We start from the raw sequence: 13,919 nt of genomic DNA on the forward strand, positions 1-13,919 counted from the left end.
CTACTGACCAGAGCGTTGTGACAACACAAAAACAATGAACGGACGGCGACAGCAACACACAATGGCCATCTAAGATCTTGACAGCTACAAATATCATACCTAGTCCAAGAACAATACACTTTGAACAATCTCACTGTTTGTTGTTTGAAGTAACATGTTTTTGTTTTTTTTAACGATAAAAATTAATATATTTTTTAACAAAAATTTAAAACAGATTTCAGTGTTCTTTATCGTAACAAAACGTAACACCGAATATATATTTGGTGGGGTTAATAACAATGCGATATCCCGTTAAAATGTTGGGAAAACAAATGCAGATACTTTTTGGATTCTTTAGAACAAATTGCTACCAGTAAAACATTAATGTGTCCATTGTTGATGAAACGCTTGAAAGCCTGTACTGCGTTACATAAGCCAAAAGGGATCCGCAGGAATTCGAACAATTCGAAAGGTGTTGTGATTGCAGTTTTTGGAATATCTACAGGCTCGATGGGGATTTGGTTAATATACCCTCACAAAATCGATGTTCGAAACTATACAAGCCCTATGGAGCAAGTGAGGGATTGGGTATGTGTAGGGCACAGTGCGATTGTTGAGTACACGATAGCCCTAGCAAGGGAACCAATTGTCCACTGTTATTTTCGGGATTAAATATAGTGACGATAATGACTTGTTGTTGCTGGATAGGTGAATAATTCCAAGGGTCAGTATATGTTGAAATTGATGCTTTGCAGCTTTCAGACGACCCGGAGGGAGTTTTCGTGATCTGGCAGCATGGGTTTCAATGTGACGGATTGCATTGTATTTGATTACTTTGTCTTTTAACAATGGACGGGCGATGTCTGGATACTTGCGGAGAATAGAATTTTACTGTTTCGTCATTGACTGCAAAATAAAAGGGGTCGCCACTTGTAGCACGTCAGATGTAAAAAATGAAGTATAACAATTGGATAATTTTTACATATACTGGAATGAACTGGTGAGAGATAATCTATACTTATTACTGGTTTTATTCAATTGTTACCTAATTACACAACTGCAACAAGTTGGAAAAGAACGAAAAACTTTGTATTGTGAATAAGTTTGTTCACATCGCAAATCTCTTGCCCAGTCCTTATAGTAGACACTAAGTTTGTGAAAGGAAGATAGTGAAGAGACCGATGCTCGTACAAAAAATGTTGGAGAGAGATAGAGCGTGTGTGAGGAGGGTAGGGGGAATACTAGATTACAGCAAAACTGCGTTCTAGCTGGCAGAAGCAAACTGTGAAAGTTGCAGAAGAAACTGAAGGTTTTTTATTGATATCACAAATATATACCTGTGTTGAAGCTGAACTAAGTCATTAGAATTAGAATTGAATGGGCTTATCACCTCACCAGCAAGTTTAACAAGCTAAACAAACAGAGTTTAAAAGCACAAAACGAAGACAAAGGAAACGAGTGTGAAGCCTCGAGTTCCATCCTTGATCATGACTTCCTGGCATATCTGGTATACAAACACACATATTCCTATGTTCTACACAGAGAGTACTCAGTACGTTTAGAGTACATCATTTATTTGAACAGAAATTCTTTTCCACGCATTTTCATGTCATCTCTTGAAGGTCACAATGGAGTAAAAATCAAGCTGCAATAAAATCAAATTCTGTACACACACACACATAGTTGTTGGTTATGGCCGGTCTGGGAGTTGCCATTGGTTTCACACCTATAATGTTTTTTTGCGGTGTTGGTGACTAGGCAAACCTGCTGGCCGGAGGCACAGAGGCTCATAAACTCTCTACTACTGGAGATATCAATACAGTCTTGTTTAGTCAGGATTTGAAAAAAAAAGAAAGAAAAAAAAAGAAAGAAAAAAAGCCCGAAACGAAATCCTGTTGAGCGAATTCCTACTGGACAATATGGAGTTATCTCCCTTTGATGGATTCCATTTGCATCCGTAAAGGGTCTGTATATGTACAATTTCCGTTCGCAAGTCAACGACCAGGAATTCTATGTTTTTCAACATGAATTTCCTCTGTTGAGGGTACCGACTAAACGTCTCAGTCTTGGAGTTTAAGAAGGCCCATGATCAAGCGAGTTCTTCAAGATCCTTTCTCTCTCGGCCAAGCAAAGTTTACATCGTCTGCTCCCGTTCGGAGATGGTCCAGGTTGTTCTAGGAGCTTCCATTTAATACTGTATGGCCTCTTCTTTTCTTTTAAGTGCCATACATCGCTGGCCAAGGACGTAACGTTGTGCTTCTCTGGGATCCTGTAAAAGGACCAGCTTTTATTTAGATGTCGCTTGAAGGGACTCTCTGTTATCCCAACACACTCTCGTGTGTGTACTTGCGCTATTGGTGGTGCTTTTGTTGTTGCTGCTGCTATAGCTGTTGTTACTGCCGGAGGCGCTGTAGCAGCTGCTGCTGTTGCCGTCACCGCTGGACACGTTGTTGGTGTTGCTGCTATCGCTGTTGTTACTGTCGGACACCACCTTAGCTATGTAGACCACAGCCTCAGAGTTACATTGACCTCCCACTGGGCACTCAACGTTAACCCTACATGAGCATCCTACCTCTGTGCAGGATTTAGGGATGTTCTCTGAAATCTATTTAACAGGTAACCAAGTCTAACGTAACATCTAAAAAGTTAACTACAATAAGATTGGTCTCAGTTGTAATCTTAAGGCACACAGTTAAGCGTGCGAATTAGGTTCTTCCTAAGCCTATCTAGGGTGTGTACATTTGCACCTCTAGAGATTAGAGATCAAAAAGGACTGCCGGGACATAACGCCCGCAATAGAAACCGCCACCTTGTTTCTTTCAACAGCAAGAAAAGCACAAACGTTACTCTTATCCAGAAAACACCAGCATCTTTCTTTCACTTATAATACGCCCTTAGCAGTTTCCTCCCTTTGACGCTAGCTATCTTTCGAAAGCTTTAATCTACTGTTTTAAATTCATCTTTGATACCATTGACCACTCTTACGACTGCTTTTTGTTTGTTTGTTTTTTTTTTTTGGTGGCATTAGGTGGGCGGATACGCTTGAACACGGCATCTATCCACTTGCCGTGGTCCATTTTTACCTCCAGTTAGACATAGAACCCTAAGATGAGACTTCACATTTCTACCTTCAACTTCTTCGGAATCTTGTTAAATTTCTTCCAACCCGTTGAAAAATTTCAACTTTTCACCAAATTATTATTTTAATGTATTAATTTCAACAACTAAAACCAAACAAAAACGAATGCAATTTTCATCAGCATGCAAAAACTACATTTTGAAAAAAAAAAAAAAAAAAAAAAAAAAAAAATCTGGTGAAAATTTGAATAACTTGGGTGGAAGAAATTTAACTTGATCCCTTCTTCGGTCTCTCTCTTTCATAGTTTCCCTTCGTTTGTTTCGTTTTATCTAACTATCATTCTTCATATACATCACAAGTACATATCAACGCAGTTTTCTCTCCAGTTCATTGCAGCTGATACTTCTAACGATCCAGCTTTTATCCCAGCATACATGCGATCCGCTGTTCCTCACTCCTGAAATCACGTATCCAGCAGAGTACGCTCGCATAATTTCTTTGCCGCCTTCACATCTCCATATTTTGCTCTCATATCTTGCTACCATACGATACCCGTACTTCGCACACAAGCATTTGCATTCGTAGAAAGAACTGTTGTCAACAGCGGTAACAACTTCCTGAATATTATCGACCCCACTCTCACTACAATGCTTTTGCAAACACCCACATCTACAAGGGATAAAATTGCCAAATAATTCTAACGAGTTTTCTAAACAATTGAATCTTCATTACTGCTAGCAACCCATGTGCATATATGACATATGAAGTCCTTCACCGAGTTCCCACGACACGGTTTGAACTGTTTGCATTTAGTATACCGTATATGTTCTCTCCTTATTTCTTTTCTCTATGTCGAACAAGTTCACCTCTTTGTTTATCAATGTTTCAAACCTTTCTCCTTTTCGTTTCCAAATCTCAAAAACTAACCAAAACGTAGAAATCGTGGAGAGTTATTTCCCTTACATTCAGAAATTCGGTTCGCAATCATGAGGCTCTTAGTTCGATCCCATTGGTTTACATCTTAGACAAATGTCTTTTACTCTGTGGAATGTGGCTTACATAGTCATCTGTATGAGGTGTCTGGTTATCACATCTCTGATTTCACACACAGTCTCTCTCACACAACACATACGGTCGAAGTTGTCTCAGTCATGACCATGATCATTGTTTTATCAATGAGTTTCAAAATGCAGACGACTCTTTAGCTCAGTTAATGATTTGTAGCATTTACAGTAAATATTATATAAATATCTCTTCTTGTGGCTGTGTGGTAAGAAGCCTGTTTTCCAACCACATGGTTTCGGGCTCAGTTCCACTGTATGATAGCTTGGGTAAGTGTCTTATACTATAGCCTCAAGCCAACCAAAGCCTTGTTAGTGGATTTGGTTGTCAGAAACTGAAAGAAGCCTGTTGTGTGTGTGTATATATATATATTGTCTGAAAGAAGCAGCACACTCTATAGCTTAACACACACATATATATATATATATCTGTGTGCGTGTATTTGGCTGTTTGTCCCCCACCACTGCTTGACAACTGGTGTTGGTGTGTTTACGTTCCGATAGCTTAGTAGTTCGGGAAATGAATGAAACATGTAAAAGGCAAAAGTATTGAACAAACGTACGTCTCTTCAGATTATCAATCGAAAGACATTTGTTATATGATTAGTAGACATGCTTTTTTTTAGGTGATATCTGTTAGTGCTTACTTTACTACATCTAATCTTGACTGTTAAACAAGACCAGCCTTAATAAGACAAGTTAAACATCTGAAGAGTTTATTAATATCTGGGAGGAATTCTTTCCATGTATATTGTTTCAACTTACTTTTTTGTTTCATGTGATTCTCTTCAAAATGTTTGGATACAAAATATTTCTCTGTGATGTCCTAAAAATTGCACCCCCCCCCCATATTACATCAGATTTAAGACTGTTTTTGTCTTAAATTTGGTCTGTGAGGGAATTTTCCTAGAATATAGTTCTTCAGAGAATAATCACTGGAATTCTTTCATCATCCATATGAACAGCAAGGCCTGACCACCCCAAGCTTACCATGTTGCAGGACAACTTCTAAGCTAATAATTTCATAACACTTGATAATTTTTAAATCTTACCACCACTCTCATAATCTCTCCAAGATAAATGCAAAATTTGTCAAAAGCACTTTGGCTGTAAGTGTTCCAACTGTTTATCATGTTCTGAAAATAGATATTTTAGGCCGATCCAATGCCTTAGCCTTGCCACCACCCGTAGTAATGCCACGAGTTTCTTCACTAGCTCCAATAGGTTCCATTGAGCTTTGTGGTGTACTTAACGGTTGAAGTGATACTAATCTTTTTATTTCTGCTCATGATTGTGTTTTCTTTGGTTTGGGATTTGTATTTTGATGTGGAATAAAGGACCTCTTCAGTCATAAATGACCATGGGATTGCACCTTGAAAATTTCCCCGAGGCACAAATCCAGACAAAGTTGTTTATAAAAGACCAGAAGACACCCATGCATACCAGCCTCCCCTCTCCACATAACAATTGATGTTATCCAAGGGAAAGGCAAAGACCGATACAACTTGAGACCAGTGACGTTATAACTCATTTCTACAGCTGAGTGAATTGGAGCAAGGTGAAATAAAGTGTCTTGTTCAAGAATACAACACACAGTTCGGTCCAAGAATTAAACTCATTACCTCATGATTGTGAGCCTAATGCTCTCACCACTGAGCCATGCACCTTTATGTAATTATATATACATTGTAACAATTGTGTAAAATAAAATTACTAAATTTAGGTGAAATAACTATTCTGAAGTATCATTTTGTTTCTTCAATATATGGATCATTGCAAACATGTTTGTGTGATTAAGATGTTTGCTTTCCCAATGACATGGTTCCAGGTTCAACCTCACAGAATGGTACCTTAGCTGTCTTCTACTATAACCTTAGGGCTGAACAAAGTATTGCGAGTGGATCTGATAGATGAAAACTGAAAGGTGTCCATCATGCATCTGTGTGTATGTCCTTGTCTTGGCATTATGTGATAGTCGTAAACAAGCCTCACTATCATGCAAATAACATTGTTTGATTCTAATCTTCCATGAAAACATACCTGGTCAGAGAAAAATCTTTATCTTGCTTGGAAACAGGCAAGGATTGGTGAAGGGAAGGTCATCCAGTGGTAAGAAAACCTGCTTCTATGGGTCAGAGGGAGCTCTGACCCATAATAAGCATGGAAAAGTGGACGTTAAAACAATGATGTTGATATCAATGACTTCTGAATCTTATTTGCATTTTTATCATCAAAATGATTTGTAACCCTGTTCAACATGATGCCAAGGTCAGTTATGATCTACTTAGATGGACATACATAGTCTTAGATATAGCTACTTATACATTTCTTAGAGAAAAACATAACTAGACCTGAACGTTTATTTGTTACTATCTATATACTGCCACACTATCAAATACATACTTATAGCATAGGTGCATGCATGGCTGTGTGGCAAGAAGCTTGCTTCCTAACCACATGGTTCTGGGTTCAGTCCCACTGTGTGGTACCTTGGACACGTGTCTTCTACAATAGCCTCGGGCTGACCAAAGCCTTGTGAGCGGATTTGGTAGATGGAAACTGAAAAAAAGCCCATCATGTGTGCGTGTGTTGTCTCTGCTCCACCCCTGCCGTCATCGCTTGACAACTGATGCTGGTGTGTTTATGTTCCCGTAACATATGGGTTTGGCAAATGAGACTGATAGAATAAATACTAGGCTTACAAAGAATAAGTCATGGGGTTGATTTCTTTGACTAAAACACTTTAAGGCAGTGCTCCAGCATGGCCACCACATCTAAATGACTGAAACAAGTAAAAGAATACTAGGATTACTACACCCCTCCCCCTGTGAGACCATAGAATCTCTTCATACCAATAATTACAAATACCTTCACACCTACATGCATTCATCAAAATACATATATTCTTTGTATACCAATATTAATACAATCATGTACATGTACACACCCACTCATATTTATATTCTTTTATTTGTTTCAGTCATTTGCTGGAGCACCACCTTAAAGGGTTTTTTTTAGTCTAAGAAATCAACCCCAGGCCTTACTCTTTGTAAGCCTGGTACTTATTCTATTAGTCCCTTTGGCCGAACCACTAAGTTACAGGGACATAAACACACCAGCATGGCGACAAACACAGACACATAAATACATACATATATGCACGAACACACACACGTATGTGTGTGCATGATTATAAATTCCAAATTTTGGTACAAGGTCAGAGGTTTTGCAGGAAGGATTAAGTCAATTACATCAACCCCAGCATTCAACTGGTACTTATTTTACTGACCCCCTAAAAGATGGAAGGCAAAGTTGACCTTGGCAGAAATTGAACTCAAAACGTGAGATGGATGAAATGTTGTTATACTTGCTTATAAGATTATACATTGGGTTTTTAATGTTATAAGTATTAATTATGCCTTTCGCTTACTGAATTATTTTGAATATTAATTGGACTCTAAAGTGGTGAGCTGGCAGAAATGTTAGCATGGTGGGCAAAATGCTTAGCAGTATTTCATCTGTCTTTACGTTGTAAGTTCAAATTCTGCAGAGGTTGACCTTGCCTTTCATCCTTTCGGCATTGATAAATTAAGTACCAGTTGTGTACTGAGGTCAATCTAATCAACTGACCCCGCTCCCCCAAAATTTCAGGCCTTGTGCCTAGAGTAGAAAAAAAATTTTAACTGGACTCTATCCAAATGGCCAAAACCCACTTCTTTCTATGGCACACACAAACTTATCAAAACGTACAAAGAGAACATCTATGATTATGACTACACAGTAGCTGATATCGAAATTACAATCCTTCAGTGGTTTGCTCTTCAGTCTATCACTTTGGAAGTGTTTTACTGCAAGCATAGAAAAGTGGATGTTAAAATAATGGTGATGAAGATAATGTAAATTACAATTTCCACTCCTTTCTGGAAAATTATAGTATGGAAAAACTCCCAAGTCTCAGAAATTTGTATAGGGGTGGCTGTGTAGTAAGAAGCTTGCTTCCCAACCATATGGTTCCAGGTTCAGTCCTACAGCATGGCACCTTGGGCAAGTGTCTTCTACTATATCTTCAGGCCAGCCAAAGCCTTGTGAGTGGGATTTGGTAGATGGAAATTGTAAGAAACCAAACATGTGTACCATCACCATCATTATTTAATGTCTGTTTTCTATGCTGGTATGGGTTGGAGTTGACAGGAGCTGGCCAGGCTCCTTATTTGTTTTTGGCATGGTTTCTACAACTGGAAGCCCTTTCTAATGCCAACTACTTTACAGACTGCATTTTATGTGACGCCAACACCCACGAGCCTGCAAGATTAGGAATGCAGGGCACAAGCCTGTATGCAAGGACGCTTTCACTTAGCTTGGCATGCTTTCTCAAGCACAGCAAACCACCAGGAGTCTACGTCTCCTGTCATCTCCATATATATATCTCTTGTTTATATATATTCATATCTTCCTTCTATATAAGTTAGTATTTGTTACCTTGTTATAAAACAATTTTGAGGTTCTAACACTCTATAGGCAACATGTTAACTCATAAACCATTTGGTTGTAGACTACTTGCAAATCCATATAAACTTCTAAATTTTCTATCTCATAATTTCACCAACATGCTCTCACCATATTCCTCTATCCCAACATTTTCTTCAATGTTATTTTGTCTTCTAGCAGAAAAAAGACTACTTTGAAAAAAAGTTCAACCTGAAACAATATAATCCACTTCCTTGAGCAAAGGAGTATATTTCATTTTGTAAACTTTCTTCAACTGAAGTTTTCAGGCACAAACTGATGCCCCCAAATTCTCTTGATATACACAGGGTTGGCCATAAGTAAATCAAAATTCCATAAATACTATCTGTAATTCTGTTTTGACTCGAATGGAAAATGTGTTGCTCAAGGACTTCAGTTTGAACACTTTTCATGATGTTTCATATTTTGATGCTTTTATTAAATTCATTCAGTTGTTAAACATAAATAAATCTTGGAATTAAATAGTTTTGATTTACTGTCAGGTGAATTTTGGCCAACCATATATATATATATATATATCATCATCATCGTCGTTTAACGTCTGCTTTCCATGCTAGCATGGGTTGGACGATTTGACTGAGGACTGGTGCAACCAGATGGCTACACCAGGCTCCAATCTGCCGCGGCATGTGTAAGGACTTTCGAGCGGGATCGTTGCCAGACTCCTGGACTGGCTCTTGTGCAGGTGGCACATAAAATACACCATTTCAAGTGTGGCCGTTGCCAGTACCTCCCGACTGGCCTTCATGCCGGTGGCACGTAAAAGCACCCACTACACTCTCTGAGTGGTTGGCATTAGGAAGGGCATCCAGCTGTAGAAACTCTGCCATCATCATCATCATCATCGTTTAACGTCCGCTTTCCATGCTAGCATGGGTTGGACGATTTGACTGAGGACTGGTGAAACCGGATGGCAACACCAGGCTCCAGTCTGATTTGGCAGAGTTTCTACAGCTGGATGCCCTTCCTAACGCCAACCACTCAGAGAGTGTAGTGGGTGCTTTTACGTGTCACCCGCACGAAAACGGCCACGCTCGAAATGGTGTCTTTTATGTGCCACCCGCACAAGCCAGTCCAGGGGCACTGGCAACGATCTCGCTCGAAAATCCTACAGGAGCCAGTCAGGCGGTACTGGCAACGGCCACGCTCAAAATGGTGCATCTCATGTGCCACCCGCACAAGAACCAGTCCAGGGGCACTGGCAACGATCTTACTTGGCTTGCCGGGTCTTCTCACGCACATATATATATAATTATTTGGACTTTTGTATGCCAATTAAAGCACATTCACCATTTAGGCTACCTGATGTCATCCACAGTCATGGTATAATTTTCACAGGATCTATATCAGGAACTCCACAGTGTTCATTTGGCTTATAATTGATAAAAGAAATGGAAGAGGGAATTGATATGAATTTTCATTCAACGCGATGATCATTTCAACCCATCCTGCAGATGTTCCTTACAGGTAAGATATTGAGCATCTAGTTGTACAACACAACTAGATGCACAATATCCTACCTGTAAAAGACAGCAGCAGGATGGGTCGAAATGACTGTTGAGTTGAATAAAGATTTATACCAAATCCATCTTCCATTCCCTTCATCAATTTTATATAATATCTTCAACGAAAAATAAGTTAATTACCAACCTGGTTTACTAATTGAACATCAACAACACTTCAAAAAGAATAGTTCTCATCTTAAATTGGTAACCATGTCAAACAATTCTCTGCAAGAATTAAAAATACTTTCTCCCATGTTTGTGTGAAAACCACTCAAAAGAAAAATACAATAGGAATTAGTGTATTATGACAAAAAAAAAAAATAAATAAATAAATAAACCATATTCAAAATACATGTAATTTTTATTTACTTATAAATTTATTTTAATTGCATGTCCTAATTTGAAATATAATTACTCAGCTAAATTAAACATAAAAAGGTTATAGCCATTAAAAAAAAAAAAGATTGTATCGTAGGAAAAAAAAAAGTTAAAAATATAATTTAATTATGAATACCACTCCAATTAATACAAATCAATTTTCAAGATTCCTTATCATAACCCCCCTCCCAAACACTGCAATTTAAAATGCATTATTTTCATAGGCAACTGGCATGGTGTTCAAGTTGCTAAGTTCAGAGTTCAGGCATTAAGAAGGCTTTAAATGTATTTTCAAGCCAATATCAACACATCAGATCAGCAGTAGAACAGAGCAAATGTTGTAGTGTATACATGTTACAACATGTATGTAAGCATATGTGTATATATGCATTTTAACACACATTCAGAAATAACTATGAATAAATAAATAAATAAATAAATCTCATGTAATAATGGTGTGAGTCGAGGACTAATTTTTTTTTCTTTTTCTCCTTTTAATCTTTGAAAATTCTGCAGATGTGTTCGCATGAAGTAGAATGAATGGGAGTAAATATGTTTTATGGTACGAATTTTCAGATCCTATCTACTACAAACATACAAACTTAGCACACACACACACACACATACATATCTACATGCATGCAAATGTACATATACATTCTATATATATATATATATTCAAATATATATACACATATATATATGCATACATATATACACATATAAGAACATACACATAAACACACACACACACACACTATCGTTGTTATTCAAATTTCAGTTTGTTCCTTTGTAAGAAACCATATCCTTCCTTGTAGGAAAAATTCTAATAAGAACAATGAATAGACATGCATATTCACATACATGCATGTATGCACACACACACACAGACTTTTTCTGTGATTTCAACTCTTGAATTAGCATGTGAAGTGGTTGAGTACTCCACAGATACATGTACCCTTAAAGTTACTCACAGTTTGAGTCAGCATAACACAGTGTGATAAGACTAGACCTTCGAATTACAAGTATGATAAATCCAACTGGGTTCTCTGTGCCCAGCTTCACTCAGAGCTTGTGTTAACATGAAATGAAGGTAAAGATACCTGCCCAAGATATCACACAGTGGGATCAAACCAGGAACCTCATTGTTATGAAAAACTTCTTAATCACATATCTATGTTTATATCCATATATATATATATATATATATATATATATATATATATATATATATATATATATAGATAGATAGATAGATAGATAGATATGGTTTTTACACACACACACACACATCTTACTTCAAAACAGGTGAGCACTGGCAACAGGTACAGCATTGGGCCAAAGAAAAATTTACCTCAACAAGTTTTGTTTGGTCCATACAAGCATGGATAAGAGGACATTCAAATAATGATGGTACACATACACACACACATGCATGCATACATATATGTACACATACACACACACAAACTCAGAAGATTTAATTCCATGTAACCATACACATGGAAGTAAATATTTTGAGCAAACGGTTTTTTTTTTTTGATTACAGAAATTGCGATAGGGGAAAGTATAGTCAAAGCAGGTCATGTTGAGAACTAAATTCCTCGTATCTCTTTTACAATAGCAGTCTTTAGCCAAACTTGTGGAATCTTCACTCCAAGTGGCAGTTTTTGCATTTGTATAAGGATTATCTACAAGTCAAGAAGCATCTCACCCATTCATCCAAATGCAGAATGAAAGCTGAAGATTTACTATAAGGAAAAAAAAAGAACAACATTTTTAACTGTAAGACTAAAAAAGAAAAAAAAAAACAAATTGAAGCCAAATAAAAAGAAAAGACTATTTTTATTTTATTTTAAACCAGTCCATATTGTCTTGCGTCATCATCGTCAATTCTGTTTGCTTTTAAATGCTTTTTTTTTTCATACATTTTTCATATTCTGGGAATTTTAATAGCATGATAAGCAGTTTTGTCTGAATTGTGTAACTTGATTTTTATTCTCAGTATTGCTTATTATAATAATCAATCATAAGAATCTGTTTTGGACAGAGCATGTGTTGTGCACAGGTAAATGTAAAACAAGTTCGTTTGTTTTGGTTTGGCTTGGTACTTATTTTATGAAGCATCAATCAATCCCTTTTCTTCAGTTTTATATGACTGTCAAAGAAATTTCATTTTATATGCAACCTAATGAAATAGGAGATGAATTTTGAATAGCAATCTTTAAATAAAAAACCAAAACAAAAAAATCTTAAAATGATAGTTTTTATCATGAAGGTTAAAAAAAAAATGTAAAAAATATTTCAAGGAAAATTATCTGTTATTCATTTTAAAAATAAAATTTAAATAAAAAGAAATATTTTAAATACATTAGAAATCTTCCCCAGAGAGATAAAAAAAACAAAAACAATTCATCTGAATAATGTTGTGGGATTGTGTAGCCGCCCATAGAATAAACACCAAACCTCTGAAGTCTCGTCTTTCTTTAGAGTCACATAATTCATATTTCATTGGGGTGATTAGAATTGGTTGTGCAGGTAACTTGGTAGTAACCTACTGAGTGGTAGACTACTTGTCTGTTATCTCACTAAAACCTGAGTGAGTGACAAGTAAGTCTTTGTAGATGTCAGGGCCATGTGTATCAGGACATTGGACAAATTTACTGCTTATGCTGTGCCTGCTAGACAGCAGTAGTTATTGTTGTCTGATGTCTCGGTGTCATCACAGTCAATTTGCATTGTATGTTGTGTTTGAAGTGGTGGAAAGCGGTCCACAGTCATCAGTTAAGAATAGCTGATATTTTACGATGTCATTTTAATTGCTCACTGTTATCTTGGAGGGGAACAGTAGTAGTCAAGTACTAGAGTCAATGTCATCAGTACAGTTATGTCTTTAATAGTCCTATTAAATTGGCAGTAAAGAGAATTTGCAGACCATGACAAGTCTGCCTCTAGCACAATAAAACAGCCCAAATAGAAAATATAGACCGTTATACTTATGAGCACTGCTTAAACTGGCATTTGATACCAGTGTAGAAAACTGGTTCAGAATTGAAATCCATCCATTGGTACATCCTGACCAGCAATAAATTGGAATTGCTGAGCACTTTCATCAGTTGGAGGAACAATACTTTTATCCTCTTCTTCAGTGCCAAAGTAGCGTTCAATTATACCAAAAGCTTTTTGATAAATCTCTCGGTTTTCATGACTTTGCAGAAATTCGATCTTGTCCAGACCTATAGAAAATGAAAAGATCAAATTGAAAACAAATTATTAAATATAAAGTTATATCTAACATATTCTGACAAGGTTGTAAACCATTGATACATGTATTTATGCATAATGATTCTCAAAGGCACATAAATTAACAAATGGCTACAATGTTTGAGC

General features: G+C 37.0%; 1 protein-coding gene across 2 annotated transcripts in view; it reads right to left on the minus strand.

Annotated features, from left to right (window-relative positions):
* Positions 1-12,357: 12,357 nt before the first annotated feature.
* LOC106879430 (importin subunit alpha-7) overlaps positions 12,358-13,919 on the minus strand; it is a 55,299-nt gene continuing 53,737 nt past the window's right edge. For both annotated transcript variants that reach the window (XM_014928987.3, XM_052976953.2), the window contains one exon: positions 12,358-13,765. In XM_014928987.3, the coding sequence (XP_014784473.1) occupies positions 13,575-13,765 (191 nt within the window). In that variant the 3' untranslated portion in view covers positions 12,358-13,574. The remainder of the gene's footprint in view (positions 13,766-13,919) is intronic.

Source organism: Octopus bimaculoides, chromosome 2 (assembly GCF_046866305.1).
Source record: "Octopus bimaculoides isolate indiv1 chromosome 2, ASM4686630v1, whole genome shotgun sequence".
Lineage (NCBI taxonomy): Eukaryota > Metazoa > Mollusca > Cephalopoda > Octopoda > Octopodidae > Octopus > Octopus bimaculoides.